General features: G+C 47.3%; 1 protein-coding gene across 1 annotated transcript in view; it reads right to left on the bottom strand.

The window, feature by feature from the left end:
• Positions 1–25,266, bottom strand: part of sspo (SCO-spondin) — a gene marked incomplete at its 5' end in the record, with an annotated part of 592,643 nt that overhangs the window by 237,743 nt on the left and 329,634 nt on the right. Inside the window, one exon of the mRNA XM_080183006.1 lies at positions 6,607–6,847. Within this exon, the coding sequence (XP_080039132.1) occupies positions 6,607–6,847 (241 nt within the window). The remainder of the gene's footprint in view (positions 1–6,606; positions 6,848–25,266) is intronic.

Below are 25,266 nucleotides of genomic sequence, written 5' to 3'. Positions count from 1 at the left end.
TCACTGAGCAGAGACTGATAGCAAAGTTCCGCACCCACGAGGACGGCCTCAACCAGGATCTTGGGTTCTGTGTCACACTATCTGTAACCCCCAGCATACTGCCTGAGCTTGCAAAATCTCACTAACTGTCCTGTCTGGAGACAATACACATCTCTTTAACCTGTGCTTAACCCTCTCTCCACTCACATTGTCTGTACCTTTAAGACTTGATTACCTGTAAAGACTCACATTCCAATCATTATTTTGTAAATTGAGTTTGTGTCTGTATATGCCCTGTTTGTGAACAGAACTCCCACTCACCTGATGAAGGAGTGACATTCCAAAAGCTTGTGCTACCAAATACACCTGTTGGACTTTGACCTGCTGTTGTGAGACTTCTTATTTTACCTCCCCTGAGGCCAGTGAGGATACAAAGATTTCTCTCAAGCAATTTCCTCCCTTGCCTCTCTCAGTATTCTGGGGTTTATCCCATCAGGCCCTGGGGACTTGTCTACCTTAACGTTTCTCAAGAATCCCAATACCTCCTCCTTTTTGTTCTCAACATGACTCAAACTATCTACACATCCTTTCCCAGATTCATCATCCACCAAGACCTTCTCTTTGGTGAATACTGAAGCAAAATATTCATTTAATACCTCACCCATTTCCTCTGGCTCCACGTATAGATTCTCTCCTCTGTCCTTGTTTGGGCCAATCCTCTCCCTGGCTGCCTTCTTGCTCTTTAAATATGTGTAAAAAGCTTTGGGATTTTCCATAATCCTGCTGGCCAGTGATTTTTTGAAAGTCATTTGAAAGTCATTTAGAAAAAATTATTAGGGATAGGATTTATAGTTATTTAGAGAGTAATGAATTGATTGGAGATAGCATGGTTTTGTGGAGGGTAGGTCGTGCCTTACTAACCTTATTGAGTTTTTTGAGAAAGTGACCAAAGAGGTGGATGGGGGTAAGGCAGTTGACGTGGTATATATGGACTTTAGTAAGGCATTTGATAAGGTTCACCATAGAACATAGAATATAACTGCGCAGAACAGGCCCTTCGGCCCACGATGTTGTGCCGACCAATTAAAAAGCAATGACCTTCTAACCTAAACCAATCCCTTTTCATCCATAAACCTATCCACGGATCTCTTAAACGCCCCCAAACTAGGCGCATTTACAACTGCAGCAGGCAGGGCATTCCAATCCCTCACCACCCTCTGGGTAAAGAATCTACCTCTGACATCCGTCCTATAACTACCACCCCTTAAGTTAAAGCTATGCCCCCTCGTGCTAGCTTTCTCCATCCGAGGAAAAAGGCTATCACTGTCCACCCTATCTAAACCTCTAATCATCTTCTATGTTTCAATAAGATCCCCTCTTAGCCGCCTTCTTTCTAACGAAAACAACCCCAAATCCCTCAGTCTCTCCTCATAGGACCTCCCCTCCATACCAGGCAACATCCTGGTAAACCTCCTCTGCACCCTCTCCAAAGCCTCCACATCCTTCCTATAATGTGGGGACCAGAACTGCACACAATACTCCAAGTGCGGCCGCACCAGAGTTTTGTACAGTTGCAACATGACGCTGCGGCTCCTAAATTCAATCCCCCTACCAATAAACGCCAACACACCGTATGCCTTCCGAACAATCTTATCTACTTGATTACCAACTTTCAGGGATCTATGTACACATACACCTAGATCCCTCTGTTCGTCCACACTATTCAGAGTCCTACCGTTAGCCCTATACTCTACACATCCGTTATTCCTGCCAAAGTGACTTACCTCACACTTCTCCGCATTAAACTCCATCCGCCACCTCTCGGCCCAGCTCTGCAACTTGTCCAAGTCTCCCTGTAAACTATGACACCCCTCCTCACTATCTACCACACCTCCGACTTTGGTGTCATCAGCAAATTTACTAATCCACCCAACTATACCCTCATCCAGATCATTAATAAAAATTACAAACAGCAGTGGCCCCAAAACAGATCCCTGAGGCACACCACTCATAACCGAACTCCATGTCGAATACTTACCATCAACCACCACCCTCTGTCTCCTATCTGCTAGTCAATTCCTGATCCAATTAACTAAGTCACCCTCAATCCCATACATCTGCATTTTCTGCAGAAGCCTTCCATGGTGAACCTTATTAAACGCCTGACTAAAGTCCATACATACCACGTCAACTGCCTTACCCCCATCCACCTCTTTGGTCACTTTCTCAAAAAACTCAATAAGGTTAGTAAGGCACAACCTACCCTCCACAAAACCATGCTGACTATCTCCAATCAATTCATTACTCTCTAAATAACTATAAATCCTATCCCTAATAATTTTTTCTAAAACCTTGCCCACAACAGAAGTAAGACTCACCGGTCCAAAATTCCCGGGGAAGTCTCTGTTCCCCTTCTTAAACAATGGGACAACATTCGCTAACCTCCAATCTTCTGGCACTACACCCGTGGCCAACGACGACCTGAAGATCAGAGCCAGAGGCTCTGCAATCACCTCTCTTGCCACCCAGAGAATCCTAGGGTAAATCCCGTCCGGCCCAGGGGACTTATCTATTTTCAAACCCTCAAGAATATCTAGCACATCCTCCCTATCAACTGCAATACTGTCCAGTTTACAACCCTGTAACCCAGTGTTCTCCACAGCTACATTTATGTCCCCCTGCGTGAATACCGAAGAGAAATATTGGTTCAATGCCTCTCCAATCTTTTCTGGCTCCACACATAACCTCCCACTGCTGTCTGTAACTGGCCCTAATCTTGCCCTAACCAATCTTCTGTTCATAACATATCTATAGAACGCCTTAGGATTCTCCTTAATCCTATCAGCTAAAGTCTTCTCATGTCCTCTTTTAGCTCTTCTTAACTCACTCTTTAACTCCCTCCTAGCCAATCTAAAGCTTTCTAGTGCACTACCTGAGCCCTCAAGTCTCATCCTGTCATAAGCCTCCTTTTTCCTTTTAACCAGCGAATCAACTTTTTTGGTGCACCACGGTTCCCTAGCTCGACCATTTCCTCCTTGCCTGACAGGGACATACATATCAAGGACTCGCAGTAGCTGCTCCTTGAAAAAACTCCACATTTCGGACGTTCCCAGACCCTGTAGACTCCTAGTCCAACCGATGCTTCCTAATTCTCTCCTAATAGCCTCATAATTACCCTTCCTCCAGCTAAAACTACTGACCCGAGGTTCATGCCTATCCCTTTCCATCACCAAGGTGAATGTAACCGAATTGTGGTCACTATCACCAAAATGCACCCCAACTTCCAAGTCTAGCACCTGGTCTGGCTCATTTCCCAGCACCAAATCCAATATAGCCTCACCTCTAGTTGGCCTATCTACATACTGAGTCAAAAAACCTTCCTGCACGCTTTGTGCAAAAACTGACCCCTCTAACGAGCTAGAGCTATAGCTATTCCAATCAATATTAGTAAAGTTAAAGTCCCCCATAACAATTACCCTATTACTTTCACTCCTATCCAGGATCGTCTCCGCAATCCTTTCCTCAACCTCTCTAGAACTTTTAGGAGGTCTATAAAAGACTCCCAACAGAGTGACCTCTTCTCTCCTATTTCTAATCTCCGCCCATACTACCTCAACAGACAAGTCCTCATCAAACTTCCTCCCTGACACTGTGATACAATCCTTGACTAATAATGCTACCCCTCCCCCCCTTCTACCTCCTTCTCTGCTCCGACTGAAGCATTTGAACCCTGGAACCTGCAACAACCATTCCTGCTCCTGCTCTATCCATGTCTCTGAAATGGCCACAACATCAAAGTCCCAGGTACTGATCCACGCTGCAAGTTCATCCATTTTATTGCGAATACTCCTCGCATTAAAGTATACGCACTTCAAACCCTGCTCCGCTTCACCCCCACAATGCCGCGCATTGCAGTCCCCATCTATACCCCCCTCACTTTCATCCCTGCTACTCAGGATCCCACCCCCCCCCGCCCCGAATCAGTTTAAACCCCCCTGCATAGCCTTTGCAAATTTTCCCCCTAAGATATTGGTTCCCCTCTGATTCAGGTGTAGACCATCACTCTTGTAGAGGTCCCACCTTCCCCAGAATGAGCCCCAATTGCTCAAGAACCTGAACCCCTCCCTCCTGCACCATCCCCTCATCCACCAGTTCAAACTTTCCCTCTCCCTGTTCCGCTCTAACCTATCCCGTGGCACAGGCAAGAGTCCCGAGATAACTACTCTGTCTGACTTGGCCTTAAGTTTCCACCCCAACTCCATAAATTTCTGCTTAATATCCCCTTCCCTTAACCTCCCTATGTCATGCATCCCCACATGAACTATGACTTGGGGTTGAGCTCCCTCTCCCTTAAGAGTCCTGAACACCCTCTCTGAAACATCCCGGACCCCAGCCCCTGGGAGGCAACACACCAGCCCTGAGTCCCTACCATTACCTCTGACTCTCCTATCCGTCCCCCTAACTGTGGAGTCCCCAATCACTAGGCCCAATCTTTTACATCCCCTAACCACCTGAGCCTTCACAACAGGCTCACCTCCAGAGACCTGCTCCCTTTGGCTATCTCCAGTTGATTCCTCCTCAACTGTAGCCTCCAGGACAGAAAACCTATTTTGGAGGGGAACAGTCCCAGGGGATTGTCCCCTCAATTGCTTCTTTCCCTTCTTCCTAGCAGTTACCCAAGACTCATTTTTAGGAGTGACCATCTCCTTATAACTCCTATCGATGTCCGCCTCAGCCTCCCGAATTATCCGGAGTTCCTCCAATTCCAACTCCAGCTCCTTAACACGCTCCTCCAGAAGCTGCAATCGTACACACTTCCTACAGGTATAATCAGCAGAAACACTACTGGTGTCCCTCACCACATACATACCGCAGGAGGTGCAGCTTACTGCCTGAACTGCCATCCCTGAAACAATTTCCAGCAGAAAAAAAAACTTCCCACACACTTATTATTAGGTTAGCGGAGGGGGGAGGGTGGGATTATCTACCCGTGTAGAGGATCACTATGGAAGGCTTCTGCAGAAAATGCAGATGTATGGGATTGAGGGTGATTTAGTTAATTGGATAAGGAATTGGCTGGCGGATAGGAGACAGAGGGTGGTGGTTGATGGTAAGTATTCGACATGGAGTTCAGTTACGAGTGGTGTGCCTCAGGGATCTGTTTTGGGGCCACTGCTGGTTGTAATTTTTATAAATGATCTGGATGAGGGTATAGTTGGGTGGATTAGTAAATTTGCTGATGACACCAAAGTCGGAGGTGTGGTAGATAGTGAGGAGGGGTGTCATAGTTTACAGGGAGACTTGGACAAGTTGCAGAGCTGGGCCGAGAGGTGGCAGATGGAGTTTAATGTGGAAAAGTGTGAGGTAATTCACTTTGGCAGGAATAACAGATGTGTAGAGTATAGGGCTAACGGTAGGACTCTGAATAGTGTGGACGAACAGAGGGATCTAGGTGTATGTGTACATAGATCCCTGAAAGTTGGTAATCAAGTAGATAAGGTTGTTAAGAAGGCATACGGTGTGTTGGCGTTTATTGGTAGGGGGATTGAATTTAGGAGCCGCAGCGTCATGTTGCAACTGTACAAAACTCTGGTGCGGTCGCACTTGGAGTATTGTGTGCAGTTCTGGTCCCCACATTATAGGAAGGATGTGGAGGCTTTGGAGAGGGTGCAGAGGAGGTTTACCAGGATGTTGCCTGGTATGGAGGGGAGGTCCTATGAGGAGACACTGAAGGATTTGAGGTTGTTTTCGCTAGAAAGAAGGTGGCTAAGAGGGGACCTTATTGAAACATATAAGATGATTAGAGGTTTAGATAGGGTGGACAGTGATAGCCTTTTTCCTCGGATGGAGAAAGCTAGCACGAGGGGGCATAGCTTTAAATTAAGGGGTGGTAGTTATAGGACGGATGTCAGGGGTAGGTTCTTTACCCAGAGGGTGGTGAGGGATTGGAATGCCCTGCCTGCTGCAGTTGTAAATGCGCCTAGTTTGGGGGCGTTTAAGAGATCCGTGGATAGGTTTATGGATGGAAAGGGATTGGTTTAGGTTAGAGGGTCATTGCTTTTTAATTGGTTGGCGCAACATCGTGGGCCGAAGGGCCTGTTCTGCGCTGTAATGTTCTATGTTCTATTCCCCCCCATCTCACTCTCCCCTCCATGTCTCACTCCCGACCCCCCCCCACCTCAGTGTCTCACTGCCCCCCACTGCTGTGTCTCACTTCCCTCACTCTCTGTCGTACTCCCTGTCATTTCTCACTGCCCTCTCCTATCAATTCCTCCTTCAGCCATTACTGCCCCTCCCTTGTCACCCGCAAGCCCCTGAGTTTGCAGATTGTGTGTGTATGGTGGGTTATTGAGGAAGGGGCACTGAGGGACTGTGCACAGGGCGGGGGGAACCATTCAGATTCAGGGGGTGGTGGATGGACAGACTACTCCAACCTCATGGCAAGGTCTAGCGGAATTAAGGACCCAGGTGCCCCTCCCCCCAAGGTTATACCTAAAGGATGTGGGTGCCCTCCCCTCCCGGACTATCCCTGAAGGATCTCAGTGCCTCTGTTTGTAAACTTCTGGAATCCTGTCCAATCAGGTGCCTGCATTGTCTCAGCGGCCCAGGATTTACCAGATGCCTCACCTGAAACGCGATCGAACTCCGGTCTCACAGCTCACACTGCACGAGGACCACATGGACCACTGGCTCCAGAAACACTCAGAGATCGGACAGCTGTTGTTTGAGCAGATGATCCTGCCCTCTGTACAGGTACAATTATTGCAGTCAATATGATGCGTACTCCCTGGGGCCCAGGCTTGTCCAAATGCGTCAGTACACTGACACTGCCAAGGAGCCACACACACGCCATCCTGTTCCAGGTAACCTGCAAAATCACAGCAACCTTTGACATTCCGACCTCAACCGCTTTTTGGAAAAGTTTGAGATTTGCACTCAACACAGGGCATCCATGAGGCATTGTGGGCCAACAGAACAATATGACTTAAACATCGTTAATGAGGTAGCCTCCACTGCTTCAATGGGCAGAGAATTCCAAAGATTCACTACCCTCTGGGAGAAGAAGTTCCTCCTCAACTCTGTTCCAAATTGACTCCCCTTTATTTTGAGGCTGTGTCTTCTAGGTCTTGTTTCCTTTCTAAGTGGAAAGAATCTCTCTGCCTCTACCCTGTTGAGCCCCTTTGTTATCTTATTTGTCTCTATAAGATCCCCCCTCAGCCTTCTAAACTCCAATGAGTACAGGCCCAATCTACTCAATCTCTCCTCGTAAGCTAACCCCCTCACCTCTGGTATCAGCCTGGTGAACCTTCTCTGTACTCCCTCCCTCCAAGGCCAATATATCCTTTCGCAAATCAGGGGGCCAAAACTGCACACAGTACTCCAGCTGCGGCCTCACCAGTGCCCTGTACAGTTGCAGCAAGACCTCCCTGCTTTTATATTCTATCCCCCATGCTATAAAGGCCAGCATCCCATTCGCCTTCTTGATCACCTGCTGCACCTGCAGACTGGGTTTTTGTGATTTATGCACAAGGATCCCCAGATCCCCCTGCATGAATCCTCATGGCCCAGTTTATTCCCTACTCCCACTTCCACCATTCCCACCAAGCCAGGGATCAACCCTAGTTCAATGAAAAGTGCCTCAGGGCTCAGTGCTGGGCCCACTGTTATTTATTATTTATATTAATGATTTGGATGAGAATATAGGAGGCATGGTTAGTAAGTTTGCAGATGACATCAAGATTGGTGGCATTGTGGACAGCGAAAAAGGTTATTTTGGATTGCAGCAGGATCTTAATCAATTGGGTCAGTGGGCTGACAAATGGCAGATGGAGTTTAATTTAGATAAATGTGAGGTGATGCATTTTGGTAGATTGAAACAGGGCAGGACTTACTCAGTTAATGGTAGGGCATTGGGGAGAGTTATAGAACAGAGAGATCTAGGGGGACAGGTTCATAGCTCCTTGAAAGTGGAGTCACAGGTGGACAGAGTGGTGAAGAAGGCATTCGGCATGCTTGGTTTCATTGGTCAGAACATTAAATACAGGAGTTGGGACGTCTTGTTGAAGTTGGACAAGACATTGGTAAGGCCACACTTAAGAACATAAGAACAAAGAAATAGGAGCAGGAGTAGGCCACCTCACCCTTCGAGCCTGCCCCACCATTCAATACGATCATGGCTGATCTGAAGTGGATCAGTTCCACTTTCCCGCCTGCTCCCCATAACCCTTAATTCCCTTGTCTATCAGAAACCTATCTAGCCATGACTTAAATATATTCAGCGAGGTAGCCTCCACCACTTCAATGGGCAGAGAGTTCTAGAGATTCCCCACCCTCTGAGAGAAGAAGTTCCTCCTCAACTCTGTTCTAAACTGCCCCCCTCTTATTTTGAGGCTGTGCCCTCTAGTTCTGGTTTCCTTTCTAAGTGGAAAGAATCTCTCTACCTCTACCCTATCTAGCCCCTTCATTATCTTGTAAGTCTCTATAAGATCCCCCCTCAGCCTTCTAAACTCCAACGAGTCAGTGACTATCACTGCTGGCTGTGCAGATACATGGATTTGGGCCTGTGTCTGTGGGAGTTTGTGCATTCTCCCTGTGGTTGCGTGGGTTTCCTCCGGGCGCTCCGGTTTCCTCCCACACCCCAAAGATGTGCTCTTAGGCTGATTGGTATACCAAATTGACACTATTCTCCCCTGAATCTGGCTACATTAGGGGTTCCACTCACATACACATAGGGCAGGGTAGGTGGGAGGATGCGGTGGCGCGGGCTCGTTGGGCCGAAGGGCCTGTTTCCCGTGCTGGGTTGTTCTTTGTTCGTTCTTTGAGTGCAGGCCCAGTCTATTCAATCTCTCTTCATAGGCTAACCCCCTCATCTCCGGTATCAGCCTGGAATACTGTGTGCAATTCTGGTCACCCTATTATAGAAAGGATATTATTAAACTAGAAAGAGTACAGAAGAGATTTACTAGGATGCTACCGGCACTTGATAGTTTGAGTTATAAAGGAGAGGCTGGATAGACTGGGACTTTTTTCTCTGGAGCGTAGGAGGCTGAGGGGTGATCTTATAGAGGTCTGTAGAATAATGTGCAGCACAGATCAGATAGATAGTCAATATCTTTTCCCAAAGGTAGGGGAATCTGAAACTAGAGGGCATAGGTTTAAGGTGAGAGGGGAGAGATACAAAAGGGGCAAATTTTTCATACAGAAGGTAGTGAGTATTCCAAGTTTCTCAAACCTCTTCTCAATCAAACCAGTTACATTTTTCTCCTGGGTCACTGGGACCACTTCTCGGGAAGGTGGGACCTGTACAAATGGAATGCCCCTGAAACTCAATGAGAAGTCTCACAATAACAGGTTAAAATTCAACAGGTTTATTTGGAATCACAAGTTTCAGAGTCCTGCTCCTTTATCACCTGAGGAAGGAGCAGCCCTCCAAAAGCTTGTGATTCCAAATAAACCTGCTGAACTTTAACCTGGTGATGTGAGACTTCTTATCTTGGAATCTTCATCTTCAAATGAGGCATTGTGGGTTGAACATTGGGATATAAAGTGGGTATTACTGGCAGTGTGTTAGAGGCTACCAAAGAATCAGCAGGAAATAGAGGAGTAAGAAATAGAGGAGCAGCTATGTAGACAATTCATACAGATGTGTAGGAGTAATAATCGGGTGATTTTAACTTCCCCAACATTGGAATAGTCATAGTGCAAAGGGTTCAGAGGGAGCCGATTTCTTGAAATGTATCCAGAGAAGATTTTTGTATCAATAAGTGGAAGGCCCAATAAGGGATGGCACAGAGCTGGACCTGGGTCTGGGAAATAAAGCCAGACAATTGTTCAATGTGGCAGCAGGGGAGCATTTTAGCAACAGTGACCACAACATGGTACTGTTCAAGTTTAGAAAAGGAAAAACATGGTCTGCAAAAAATAGTTTTGCCTTGAGGGAAGGTAGATTTTATTAAACATGGAAACAAAGAAAATAGGAGGAGTAGGCCATTCAGCCCATCGAGCCTGCACCATCATTCAATATGATCATGGCTGATGATGCACTTTCAGTATTCCACACCGACTTTCTCTCCACACCCCTTGATCCCTTAAGCCACAAGGGCCATGTCCTTGAATTGAACCTGGGTCCCTGATGCTGTGAAGTAGCAGTACGAACCATCTTGTCCCTCAATTCCTTGTATATTCATGTGCTTATCCAAAAGCCTCTTAAACACCTCTAACCTATCTGTCACCACCATCACCCCAGCAGCATGTTCCAGATACCTACCACACGCTGCATAAAAAAACTTGCCCCTCACCTCTTCTTTAACCTTCCCTCTCTCACTTTAAGCACATGCTCCCGAGTGTTAGACATTTCAACTCTGGGGAAAAGATTCCAATTGTCACCTCTAACTCTGCCTCTCACAATTTTACAGACTTCTATCAGATCTCCCCTCGACCTCCACTGCTCCAGAGATAAAAAACCCTAGTGTGTCCAGCCTCTTCTTATAGTTCATACCCTCAAATCCAGGTATCATCCTGGTAAACCTCTTCCGCACCCTCTCCAAAGCCTCCATATCCTTCCTGTAACCAGGCATGGCCCAACCAAAGTTTCTTTAAAGCTGCAACATGACATCCTGACTCCTGTACTCAATGCTCCAATTAATAAAGGCAAGTATGCCATACGCCTTCTTTACCTTCCTATCTACTTGTGTGGCCACTCTCAGGGAGCTATGGCTTTACAACCCCAAGATCCCTCCGTACATCAATGTTGTTCAGGGTCCTGCCATTAACTGTATACTGACCCTGAACACAGGTGAGTGACAAAGGGACAAACCTCGAAAGCTTGTGAGTTTACTATCAAATAAATTGGTTGGTCTTTAACCTGGTGTTGTGAGATTTCTTACTGTGCTTACCCCAGTCCAATGCCGGCATCTCCACATCATGACTTCCCCTGTAACCAGTGAGGATACAACAATTTCTCTCAAGGTCCCAGCAACTTCCTCCCTTGCCTCTCTCAGTATTCTGGGGTTTATCCCATTTAGGCCCTGGGGACTTGTCTACCTTAATGTTTCTCAAGAACCCCAATACCTCCTCCTTTTTGATCTCAACATGACTCAAACTATCTACACATCCTTTCCCAGACTCATCATCCACCAAGTTCTTCTCTTTGCTGATTACTGATACAAAGTACTCATTTAATACCATAGAACCATAGAAAATTACAGCTCAGAATCCTGAGTATCCCTCCTGCGCTGTACCTCTCCCGCCCCATCCACCTCACTCTCCTGGAACCATAGAAAATTACAGCTCAGAAACAGGCCTTTTGGCCCTTCTTGTCTGTGCTGAACCATTTTTTGCCTCGTCCCACTGACCTGCACTTGGACCATATCCCTCCACACCCCTCTCATCCATGAACCTGTCCAAGTTTTTCTTAAATGTTAAAAGTGACCCCACATTTACCACTTTATCCGGCAGCTCATTCCACACTCCCACCACTCTCTGCGTGAAGAACCCCCCCCTAATATTCCCTTTAAACTTTTCTCCTTTCACCCTTAACCCATGCCCTCTGGTTTTTTTCTCCCCTCGCCTCAGTGGAAAAAGCCTGCTTGCATTCACTCTATCTATACCCATCAAAATCTTATACACCTCTATCAAATCTCCCCTCATTCTTCTACGCTCCAGGGAATAAAGTCCTAACCTATTCAATCTCTCTGTAACTCAGCTTCTCAAGTCCCGGCAACATCCTTGTGAACCTCCTCTGCACTCTTTCAACCTTATTTACATCCTTCCTGTAACTAGGTGACATAAGAACATAAGAAATAGGAGCAGGAGTAGGCCATCTAGCCCTTCGAGCCTGCCCCGCCATTCAATAAGATCATGGCTGATCTGAAGTGGATCAGTTCCACTTTCCCGCTCTCTCCCCATAACCCTTAATTCCCTTGTCTATCAGAAACCTATCTACCCGTGACTTAAATATATTTAGCGAGGTAGCCTCCACCACTTCAACGGGCAGAGAATTCCAGAGATTCACCACTCTTTGAGTGAAGAAGTTCCTCCTCAACTCCGATCTAAACTGCCTCCCCCCTTATCTTGAGGCTGCGCCCTCTAGTTCTGCTATCTTTTCTAAGCGGGAAGAATCTCTCTACCTCTACTCTATCCATCCCTTTCATTATCTTATACGTCTCTATAAGATCCCCCCTCATCCTTCTAAACTCCAACGAGTACAGACCCAGTCTATTTAGTCTCTCTTCATAGTCCAACCCTCTCATCTCCGGTATCAGCCTGGTGAACCTCCTCTGCACTCCCTCCAAGGCCAATATATTCTTCCTCAAGTGCGACGACCAAAACTGCACACAGTACTCCAGCTGCGGCCTCACCAGTGCCCTCTACAGTTGCAGCAAGACCTCCCTGCTTTTATATTCTATCCCCCTCGCTATAAAGGCCAGCATCCCATTCGTTTTCTTGATCACCTGCTGCACCTGCAGACTGGGTTTTTGCGACTCATGCACAATGACCCCCCAGGTCCCTCTGCACCGTAGCATGCTGCAGCTTTTCGCCCTTTAAATAATAATCCCTCCTACTATTATTCCTGCCAAAGTGGATAACCTCACACTTGCTAACATTATACTCCATCTGCCAGGTCCTCGCCCACTCGCTCAGCCTATCCAGATCCCTCTGCAGACTTTCCACACTCTCCGCACAATTTGCTTTTCCACTTATCTTTGTGTCATCAGCAAATTTCGACACCATACACTCAGCCCCCTCCTCCAGATCATCTATATAAATGGTAAATAGCTGAGGCCCCAGCACCGATCCCTGCGGCACTCCACTAGTCACCAACTGCCAACCAGAATAGCACCCATTGATATCACCCTCTTGCTCTTTAAATATGTATGAAAAACCTTGGGAATTTTTGTAATCCTGCTGGCCAATGCTTTTTCCTGACCCCCTATTGGCCCTCCTTACTCCTTGCTTAAGTTTCTTTCTACTTTCCTTGTATTCCACACTTGCTTCGTGTGTTCCCAGCCTCCTAGCTTTGATAAATGCTTCCTTTTTCTCTTTGACGAGGCTCACAATATCTCTCGTTATCCAAGGTTCCCAAAACTTGCCATACTTATCCTTCATCCTTACAGGAATGTGCCAGTCCTGAATCCCTATCAACCTACACTAAGCTTCCAACATGCCAGATGTTGATTTGCCCTGAAACATCTGTCCCCAATCTACATTCTTCAGTTCCTGCCCCAATTTAGCACCTCACTTATCTTTATCCATCAGTACCTTAAAGCTTACTGAATTGTGGTCACTGTTCCCAAGCTGCTCCCCTACTGTAACATCAACCACCTGGCCAGGCTCATTCCCCAATACCAGGTCCAGTATGGCCCCTTCCCTAGTTGGACTATCTACATACTGTTTCAGGAAGCCCTCCTGGATGTTCCTTACAAACTCTGCCCGATCTAAGCCCCTAGCACTAAGTGAGACCCAGTCAATATAGGGAAAGTTGAAATCTCCCTTCACAACAACCCTGTTACTATTACACCAGCACGTCTAGAAGGAAACCGGAGCACCCGGAGGAAATCCACGCAGACACAGGGAGAACGTGCAGAGTCCACACAGACGGTGACCCAATTCAGGAATCAACCCTGGTCCCTGGCGCTGTGGGCAGCAATACTAACCACTGTGCCAACATGCAGCCCGTGGGTATGTTGATATTCTAGGGCATGTCAATACAAAAAAAGGGTGTTGGGTACTTTGAAAAGCGTTAAGGGAGACAAGTCTCCAGGACCAACAAAGAACAGTATAGCTCTCCAAGCCTGTGTTGCTCATTGGTCCAACTAGACCATTTGTTTGTATCCCTCCATTCCCAGGTCGCTCGTGTGACCATCCAGATAAGTCTTAAACGATCCCAATGTGTCCGCCTCCACCACCCTACTTGGCAGCGCATTCCAGGCCCCCACCACCCTCTGTGTAAAAAAAAATCTCTCTGATATCTGAGTTAAACCTTGTCCCTCGTCACCTTGAACCTGTGACCCCTTGTGTTTGTCACTTCCGACCTGGGAAAAAGCTTCCCACTGTTCATCCTATCTATACCCTTCATAATTTTATACACCCCTATTAGATCTCCCCTCATTCTCCATCTTTCCAGGGAGAACAACCCCAGTTTACCCAATCTTTCCTCATAGCTAAGACCCTCCATACCAGGTAACATCCTGGTAAACCTTTTCTGTACTCTCTCCAAAGCCTCCACGTCCTTCTGGTAGTGTGGCGACCAGAACTGGACGTATACTCTATACCCCGTCCTAAAAAGGCAAGCCTATAAAGGGAGCTGGGACTCTTCTCCCTGGAGAGACGAAGGTTGAGAGGCGACCTGATAGAAGTTTATAAAATGTTGAGAGGAATAGATAGGGTGGATTCTCAGAGGCTATTTAGAACATAGAACATAGAACACTACAGCACAAACAGGCCCTTCGGCCCACGAGTTGCACCGATCACATCAACACCTGCCAACCTACAGACCTATCTATAACCCTCAATCTCATTAAACCCCATATACTCATCCAGAAGTCTTTTAAAAGACCCCAGCGAGTTCGCCTCCACCACCACTGACGGCAGCCGATTCCATTCACTCACCACCCTCTGAGTGAAAAACTTACCCCTAACATCACTTCTGAACTTCCCTCCCTGCACCTTAAATCTGTGTCCTCTCGTAGCAACCATTTCAAACCGGGGAAATAGCCTCTGAGAGTCCACCCTATCTATTCCTCTCAACATTTTATAAACTTCTATCAGGTCGCCTCTCAACCTTCGTCTCTCCAGGGAAAAGAGTCCCAGCTCCCTCAACCTAACTTCATAAGGCATGCCTCCCAGTCCAGGCAACATCCTTGTAAATCTCCTCTGTACCCTCTCAATAGCTTCTACATCTTTCCTGTAGTGAGGCGACCAGAACTGCGCACAATACTCTAAATGAGGCCTGACAAGGGTTGAAATAGAACATAGAACATAGAACATTACAGCGCGGAACAGGCCCTTCGGCCCACAATGTTGCGCCGACCAGTCTTATTTTTAAAAAAAAAACATTGACCCACTAATCTAAACCAATCCCTTTTCGTCCATAAACCTATCCACCAATCTCTTAAACGCCCCCAAACTAGGCGCATTTACAACTGCAGCAGGCAGGGCATTCCAGTCCCTCACCACCCTCTGGGTAAAGAACCTGCCCCTGACATCCGTCCTATAACTACCCCCCCTTAATTTAAAGCCATGCCCCCTCGTGCTAGATTTCTCCATCCGAGGAAACAGGCTATCACCATCCACCCTATCTAAACCTCTAATCATCTTATATGTTTCTATAAGATCCCCTCTTAGCCGCCTTCTTTCCAGTGAAAACAACCCCAAATCCCTCAGTCTCTCCTCATAGGACCTCCCCTGCATACCAGGCAACATCCTGGTAAACCTCCTCTGCACCCTCTCCAAAGCCTCCACATCCTTCCTGTAATGTGGGGACCAGAACTGCACACAGTACTCCAAGTGCGGCCGCACCAGAGTTGTGTACAGTTGCAACATGACGCTGCGACTCCTAAATTCAATCCCCCTACCAATAAACGCCAAGACACCGTACGCCTTCTTAACAACCTTATCTACTTGATTCCCAACTTTCAGGGATCTATGTACACATACACCTAGATCCCTCTGCTCCTCCACTCTATTCAAAGTCCTCCCGTTAGCCCTATACTCAACACATCTGTTATTCCTACCGAAATGGATTACCTCACACTTCTCCGCATTAAACTCCATCCGCCACCTCGCGGCCCAGCTCTGCAACCTGTCCAAGTCACCCTGCAAACTTCGACACCCTTCCTCACAATCTACCACACCTCCGACTTTGGTGTCATCAGCAAACTTACTAATCCACCCAACTATACCCTCATCCAGATCATTAATAAAGATTACAAACAGCAGTGGCCCCAAAACAGATCCCTGAGGCACACCACTCGTAACCGAACTCCATGATGAATAATTACCATCAACCACCACCCTCTGTCTCCTATCTGCTAACCAATTCCTGATCCAAGTACCTAAATTACCACCAGTCCCATACATCTGCATTTTCTGCAGAAGCATACCATGGTGAACCTTATCAAACGCCTTACTAAAATCCATATATGCCACATCTACTGCCTTACCCCTATCCACCTCTTTGGTCACCTTCTCAAAGAACTCAATAAGGTTAGTAAGGCACGACCTTCCTTCTACAAAACCATGCTGACTATCTCTAATCAATTCATTACTCTCCAAATAACTATAAATCCTATCCCTAATAATTCTTTCTAAAACCTTGCCCACTACAGAAGTAAGACTCATTGGTCTATAATTCCCAGGGAAGTCTCTGTTCCCCTTCTTAAACAATGGGACAACATTCGCTGTCCTCCAATCTTCCGGTCGCTACGAGAGGACACAGGTTTAAGGTGCGGGGAGGCAAGTACAGAAGTGATGTTAGGGGTAAGTTTTTCACTCAGAGGGTGGTGAGTGAATGGAATCAGCTGTCGTCACTGGTGGTGGAGGCGAACTCGCTGGGGTCTTTTAAAAGACTTCTGGATGAGTATATGGGATTTAATGGGATTAGGGGTTATAGAACATAGAACATTACAGCGCAGAACAGGCCCTTCGGCCCACGATGTTGCGCCGACCAGTTACAAAAACAATGACCCACTAGCCTATACCAATCCCTTTTCGTCCATAAACCTATCCAGAGATCTCTTAAACGCCCCCAAACTAGACGCATTTACAACTGCAGCAGGCAGGGCATTCCAATCCCTCACCACCCGCTGGGTAAAGAACCTACCCCTGACATCCGTCCTGTAGCTACCCCCCCTTAATTTAAAGCCATGCCCCCTCGTGCTAGCTTTCTCCATCCGAGGAAAAAGGCTATCACTATCCACCCTATCTAAGCCTTCTTTCCAACGAAAACAACCCTAAATCCCTCAGTCTCTCCTCATAGGACCTCCCCACCATACCAGGCAACATCCTAGTAAACCTCCTCTGCACCCTCTCCAACGCCTCCACATCCTTCTTGTAATGCGGGGACCAGAACTGCACACAGTACTCCAAGTGCGGCCGCACTAGAGTAGTGTACAGTTGCAACATGACGCTGAGACTCCTAAATTCAATCCCCCTACCAATAAACGCCAAGACACCGTACGCCTTCTTAACAACCTTATCTACTTGATTCCCAACTTTCAGGGATCTATGTACACATACACCTAGATCCCTCTGTTCATCCACACTATTCAAAGTCCTCCCGTTAGCCCTATACTCGACACATCTGTTGCTCCTACCAAAGTGAATTACCTCACACTTCTCCGCATTAAATTCCATCCGCCACCTCTCGGCCCAGCTCTGCAACCTATCTAAGTCTCCCTGCAGACTATGACACCCTTCCTCACAATCTACCACACCTCCGACTTTGGTGTCATCAGCAAATTTACTAATCCACCCAACTATACCCTCATCCAGATCATTAATAAAAATTACAAACAACAGTGGCCCCAAAACAGATCCCTGAGGCACACCACTCGTAACTGAACTCCATGATGAATATTTACCATCAACCACCACCCTCTGTCTCCTATCTGATAGCCAATTCCTGATCCAACTTCCTAGATTACCCACAATCCCATACATCTGCATTTTCTGCAGAAGCCTACCATGGTGAACCTTATCGAACGCCTTACTAAAATCCATATATACCACGTCAACTGCCTTGCCCCCATCCACCTCTTTGGTCACCTTCTCAAAAAACTCAATAAGGTTAGTAAGGCACGACCTACCCGCTACAAAACCATGCTGACTATTTCTAATCAATTCATTACGCTCCAAATAACTATAAATCCTATCCCTAATAATTTTTTCTAAAACCTTGCCCACAACAGAAGTAAGACTCACCGGTCTATAATTCCCGGCAAAGTCTCTGTTCCCCTTCTTAAACAATGGGACAACATTCGCTATCCTCCAATCCTCCGGGACTACACCAGAGACCAATGACGACCTGAAGATCGGAGCCAGAGGCTCTGCAATCACCTCTCTAGCCTCCCAGAGAATCCTAGGGTAGATCCCATCCGGACCAGGGGACTTATCTATTTTCAGCCCCTCAAGAATTTCCAGCACATCCCCCTTACCAACCGTAATACTGTCTATTTTACACCCCTGCAACCCAATGTCCTCCTCAGCTATATTCATGTCCCCCTGCGTGAACACCGAAGAGAAATATTGGTTCAATACTTCTCCAATCTCCTCCGGTTCCACACACAACTTCCCCCTGCTGTCTGTAACTGGCCCTAATCTTGCCCTGACCAACCTTCTGTTCTTGACATACCTATAGAACGCCTTAGGATTCTCCTTAATCCTATCAGCCAAAGTCTTCTCATGTCCTCTTTTAGCCCTTCTCAACTCACTCTTCAACTCCCTCCTAGCCAATCTAAAGCTTTCTAGTGCACTATCTGAGCCCTCCAATCTCATCCGAACATAAGCCTCCTTTTTCTTTTTAACCATCGACTCAACTCTTTTAGTGCACCACGGTTCCCTAGATCTACCAAATCCTCCATGCCTGACAGGGACATACCTATCAAGGACTCGCAGTAGCTGCTCCTTGAAAAAACTCCACATTTCGGACGTTCCCAGTCCCTGTAATCTCCTAGTCCAATCTATGCTTCCTAATTCACTCCTAATAGCCTCATAATTGCCCTTACCCCAGCTAAAACTACTGACCCGAGGTTCATGCCTATCCCTTCCCATCACTAAGGTGAACGTAACCGAATTGTGGTCACTATCACCAAAATGCACACCAACTTCCAAGTCTAGCACCTGGTCTGGCTCATTTCCCAGCACCAAATCCAATATAGCCTCACCTCTAGTTGGCCTATCTACATACTGAGTCAAAAAACCTTCCTGCACGCTTTGTACAAACACTGACCCCTCTAGCGAGCTAGAACTATAGCAATTATAGATAGGTCTATGGATTGGTAGGTGTTGATGTGATCGGCGCAACTCGTGGGCTGAAGGGCCTGTTTGTGCTGTAGTGTTCTATGTTCTATATAAAGGAGCTTAAAAAGGAAATTAGGAGAGCCAGAAGGGGTCATGAGAAGTCCCTGGCAGGTAAGATTAAGGAGAATCCCAAGGCATTCTACAAATACTTGAAGAGTAAAAGGATGTGAAGAGAAAGGATAGGACCTATATAAGGTGAAGGGGGAAAAGTCTGCATGGAAGCAGAAGAAATGGCTGACGTGCTTAATGAGTACTTTGCCTCAGTATTCACGGTGGAAAGTGATCTGGGAGGTTGTACTACAGGTTTGCAGCAGTCTGAAAAGATTGAGTATGTGGATGTTAAGAAAGAGGATGTGTTGGAACTTTTAAATTTTATCAAGATAGATAAGTTACCGGGGCCAGATGGGATGTACCCCAGGATACTGTGGGAGGTGAGGGAAGTGATTGCAGAGCCCCTGGCGATGATCTTTGCATCGTCGATGGAGACGGGAGAGGTTCCGGAGGATTGGAGGATTGCGGATGTGGTTCCTATTTTCAAGAAAGGGAACTGGGATAGCCCGGGAAATTACCCACCGGTGAGTCTGACCTCAGTGGTTGGTAAGTTGATGGAGAGGATTCTGAGGGACAAGATTTATGAGTATTTAGAGAAGTTTAGAATGATCAGAAATAGTCAGCACGGCTTTGTCAAGGGCAGGTCGTGCCTTACGAGCCTAGTTGAGTTCTTTGACTTGACAGATGCATGAATAATGTGGAGATATCAGCATTTGACTGGGGTAAACACAGTAAGATGTCTTACAACACCAGGTTAAACTCCAACAGGTTAATTTGTAGCAAATGCCACTAGCTTTCAGAACTGGCTGCTCCTTCGTCAGGTCATGGAATCATGGAACGTAAAGTTCTGAACTCCCACCCACCTGACGGACATACATGATTAGGCAGAGAATCAAGGGATACGGATCAGGTAAAGGTCATTAAAGGTAAAGGTCGCTGGATTCCGGGGAAGTGCCGGAAGATTGGAAAGCGGCTAATGTTACGCCGTTGTTTAAGAAGGGTGGCAGGCAAAAGGCAGGGAATTATAGACCGGTTAGTTTAACGTCTGTTGTAGGTAAAATGTTAGAATCTGTCATCAAGGAGGAAATAGCGAGGCATCTTGAGGGGAATTGCTTGATAGAGCAGACACAGCACGGTTTCGTTAAGGGCAAGTCGTGTCTGACAAATTTATTGGAGTTCTATGAGGATGTGTCTAGGGCGGTGGATAGAGGAGAGCCGGTGGATGTGGTGTTTCTTGATTTTCAGAAGGCGTTTGACAAGGTGCCTCACAAGAGGTTATTGCAGAAGGTAAGGGGGCATGGAGTTGGGGGTAGGGTGTTAGCGTGGATAGAGGATTGGCTGTCAAATAGGAGGCAGAGAGTGGGGGTCAATGGGTGCTATTCGGATTGGCGGTTGGTGACTAGTGGAGTGCCTCAGGGGTCGTTGCTGGGGCCTCAGCTATTCACCATTTATATAGATGATCTGGAGGAGGGAACCGACTGCAGGGTGTCGAAATTTGCTGATGACACCAAGATTGGAGGAACGGCAAATTGTGCGGAGGGTGTGGAGAGTCTGCAGAAGGATCTAGATAGGCTGGGCGAATGGGCCAGGAACTGGCAAATGGAATTTAATGTTGGCAAGTGCGAGGTGGTCCACTTTGGTAAGAATAATGGTAGGAAGGACTATTACTTATGTGGCGAAAAACTGCAGCAGGCGACGGTGCAGAGGGACCTCAGGGTCCTTGTGCATGAGTCGCAAAAACCCAGCCTGCAGGTGCAGCAGGTGGTCAGGAAGGCGAATGGGATGCTGGCCTTCATAGCGAGGGGGATTGAATATAAAAGTAGGGAGGTCTTGCTGCGGCTGTATAGGGCATTGGTGAGGCTGCAGGTGGAGTACTGTGTGCAGTTTTGGGCGCCGCACTTACGCAAGGATATTTTGGCCTTGGAGGGAATGCAGAGGAGGTTTAGAACATAGAACATTACAGCGCAGAACAGGCCCTTTGGCCCACAATGTTGTGCCGACCAGTTTTTAAAAAAAAAACACTGACCCACTAATCTAAACCAATCCCTTTTCGTCCATAAACCTATCCATAGATCTCTTAAACGCCCCCAAACTAGGCGCATTTACAACCGCAGCAGGCAGGGCATTCCAATCCCTCACCACCCTCTGGGTAAAGAACCTACCCCTGACATCCGTCCTATAACTACCACCCCTTAATTTAAAGCCATGCCCCCTCGTGCTAGCATTCTCCATCCGAGGAAAAAGGCTATCACTATCCACCCTATCTAAACCTCTAATCATCTTATATCTTTCAATAAGATCCCCTCTTAGCCTCCTTCTTTCCAGCGAAAACAACCCCAAATCCCTCAGCCTCTCCTCATAGGACCTCCCCTCCATACCAGGCAACATCCTGGTAAACCTCCTCTGCACCCTCTCCAGAGCCTCAACGTCCTTCCTGTAATGTGGGGACCAGAACTGCACACAGTACTCCAAGTGCGGCCGCACCAGAGTTGTGTACAGTTGCAACATGGCGCTGCGACTCCTAAATTCAATCCCCCTACCAATAAACGCCAAGACACCGTATGCCTTCTTAACGACCTTATCTACTTGATTCCCAACCCTCAGGGATCTATGTACACATGCACCTAGATCCCTCTGCTCCTCCACACTATTCAAAGTCCTCCTGTTAGCCCTATACTGAACACATCTGTTACTCCTACCGAAATGAATTACCTCACACTTCTCCACATTAAACTCCATCTGCCACCTCGCGGCCCAGCTCTGCAACCTGTCTAAGTCACCCTGCAAACTATGACACCCTTCCTCACAATCTACCACACCACCGACTTTGGTGTCATCAGCAAACTTACTAATCCACCCAACTATACCCTCATCCAGATCATTAATAAAAATTACAAACAGCAGTGGCCCCAAAACAGATCCCTGCGGCACACCGCTCGTAACCGAACTAGGCTGATACTGGAGTTGAGGGGGTTGAGCTATGAGGAGAGGCTGAATAAACTAGGCTTGTACTCGTTAGAGTTTAGAAGAATGAGGGGAGATCTCATTGAGATGTATAAGATGATGAATGGGATGGATAGGATAAAGGTGGAGAGACTCTTCCCGCTCAGAAAGGACAGTAGGACTAGGGGGCACAGCCTCAAGATAAAGGGGGGGCGGTTTAGAATGGAGTTGAGGAGGAACTTCTTCACTCAAAGGGTGGTGAATCTCTGGAATTCTCTGCCCGTTGAAGTGGTGGAGGCTGCCTCGCTAAATATTTTTAAGACGCGGGTTGATGGGTTTTTGATAAGCGAGGGGATTAAGGGTTATGGGGAGAGGGCGGGAATGTGGAACTGAGACACGACAGATCAGCCATGATCTTATTGAATGGCGGGGCAGGCTCGAAGGGCTAGATGGCCTACTCCTGCTCCTATTTCTTATGTTCTTATTAGCTCACAAAGTATCATGTGTTGTCACAGGGCTGGTGGGCCCAGCAATTTATTGGCAGTGAAGATCTTTGGGCCAACCTGAGGTCACGGACATCTGTTTTCCCATGATTCCACTTCCACAGATGCGATTCTGTTTTTGGCTACCTTGCCTTTTATCCCATAGGCAATAAGAACATAAGAACATAAGAAATAGGAGCAGGAGTAGGCCATCTAGCCCTTCGAGCCTGCCCCGCCATTCAATAAGATCATGGCTGATCTGTCGTGGCTCAGTTCCACATTCCCGCCCTCTCCCCATAACCCTTAATCCCCTCTCTTATCAAAAACCCATCAACCCGCATCTTAAATATATTTAGCGAGGCAGCCTCCACCACTTCAACGGGCAGAGAATTCCAGAGATTCACCACCCTTTGAGTGAAGAAGTTCCTCCTCAACTCCATTCTAAACCGCCCCCCTTTTATCTTGAGGCTGTGCCCCCAAGTCCTACTATCCTTTCTGAACGGGAAGAGTCTCTCCACCTCTATCCTATCCATCCCATTCATCATCTTATACGTCTCAACGAGATCTCCCCTCATTCTTCTAAACTCTAACGAGTACAAGCCCAGTTTATTCAGCCTCTCCTCATAGCTCAACCCCCTCAACTCCGGTATCAGCCTAGTAAACCTCCTCTGCACTCTCTCCAAGGCCAAAATATCTTTGCGCAGGTGCGGCACCCAAAACTGCACACAGTACTCCAGCTGCGGCCTCACCAATGCCCTATACAGCCGCAGCAAGACCTCCCTACTTTTGTATACAATCCCCCTCGCTATGAAGGCCAGCATCCCATTCACCTTCCTGACCACCTGCTGCACCTGCAAGCTGGGTTTTTGTGACTCATGCACAAGGACCCCGAGGTCCCTCTGCACCGTCGCCTGCTGCAGTTAATAGTCCTTCCTACCATTCTTCCTGCCAAAGTGGACCACCTCACACTTGCCAACATTAAATTCCATTTGCCATTTCCTGGCCCATTCGCCCAGCCTATCTAGATCCTTCTGCAGACTTTCCACACCCTCTGCACAATTTGCCGTTCCCCCAATCTTGGTGTCATCAGCAAATTTCGACACCCTACACTCGGTTCCCTCCTCCAGATCATCTATATAAATGGTAAATAGCTGAGGCCCCAGCACCGACCCCTGGGGCACTCCACTAGTCACCATCCGCCAATCCGAATAGCACCCGTTGACCCCCACTCTCTGCCTCCTATTTGACAACCAATCCTCTATCCACGCTAACACCCTACCCCCAATCCATGTCCCTCGACCTTCTGCAATAACCTCTTGTGAGGTACTTTGTCAAACACCTTCTGAAAATCTAGAAAGACCACATCCACCGGCTCTCCTCTATCCACCGCCCTAGACACATCCTCATAGAACTCCAGTAAATTTGTCAGACATGACTTCCCTTTAATGAAACCGTGCTGCGTCTGCTCTATCAAGCAATTCCCTTCAAGATGCCTCACAATTTCCTCCTTAATGACAGATTCTAACATTTTACCTACCACAGACGTTAAACTAACCGGCCTATAATTCCCCGCCTTTTGCCTGGCACCCTTCTTAAACAACGGCGTAACATTAGCCGTTTTCCAATCATCCGGCACTTCCCCGGAATCCAGCGACGTCTGGAAAATAACCACCAAGGCATCCACTATCACCTCCGCCATTTCTTTCAGAACCCTCGGATGCATTCCATCCGGTCCTGGCGACTTGTCCACAATCAGCCCCTCCAGTCTGTCGAGCACCACCTCTCTCGTAACAGTAATGTCATTAAGACCCTCCATTCCTACCACCTTTCCATCGCTAACACCCGGCAAATTATTCACGTCCTCCTCCGTGAAGACAGAAACAAAAAAGTTATTCAATACCTTAGCCATATCCCCATCCCCTACCACTAGGTCCCCTTTCTCATCCTCTAAAGGACCAACGTTCACCCTAGCCAGCCTCTTCCTTTTTATATATTTATAAAAACTCTTGCTATCCTTTTTTATATTAAGCGCTAGCCCAGCTTCATAGTTTCTCCTACCCTTCTTTATCAACTTCTTTGTCAATCTTTGTTGACATTTAAACCTCTCCCAATCCTCTTCTCGCCCACTACTCTTAGCTACTCTAAATTCCTCCGCTTTTAATTTAACACTTTCCTTCACCTCCTTCGTTATCCACGGCTTATTACCTCTCCTCCTACTGTCCTTTTTGACCATCGGAATAAATTTTTGCTGAGCACCAAGAAAGATCTCCTTAAAGATCCTCCACTGCTCCTCAACAGACCCTCCCTCCAACGCGCTCCCCCAGTCCATATTCGCCAATTCTTCTCTCATCCGACCGTACTCCCCTCTATTCAAACAGAGGACGCGTGTCCGGGAACCCACTTTCTCCTCCTCCATCTGCACCAGAAACTCCACCATACAATGATCACTCTCCCCAAGAGGATCCTTCACCACAAGGTCCCTAATTCTACCCGCCTCATTACATAGCACCAGATCCAAGATAGCTCGCTCCCTCGTCGGCTCCAACACACACTGTTCGAGGAAACTATCCCGGCAGCATTCCAAGAACTCTTCCTCGAGCCCCCCGCGTCCAACATGGGTCGACCAATCAATATGCAGATTGAAATCCCCCATAACTACGGCCGTCCCATTCCTGCACGCTGCACTTATTTGCACGTTAACAGCCCGCCCCACCTCCAGATCATTATTCGGGGGCCTATAGACGACACCCACCAGCGTCTTCCTCCCTTTGCTGTTCCTAATCTCCACCCA

The sequence above is a fragment of the Carcharhinus amblyrhynchos genome, unplaced genomic scaffold (genome assembly GCF_965287045.1).
Source record: "Carcharhinus amblyrhynchos unplaced genomic scaffold, sCarAmb.v2.hapA chromosome_114, whole genome shotgun sequence".
NCBI classification, from domain to species: Eukaryota; Metazoa; Chordata; class Chondrichthyes; order Carcharhiniformes; family Carcharhinidae; genus Carcharhinus; species Carcharhinus amblyrhynchos.
Note: the sequence above shows the minus strand (reverse complement) of the source record. Positions and strands in the feature narration are given on the sequence as shown.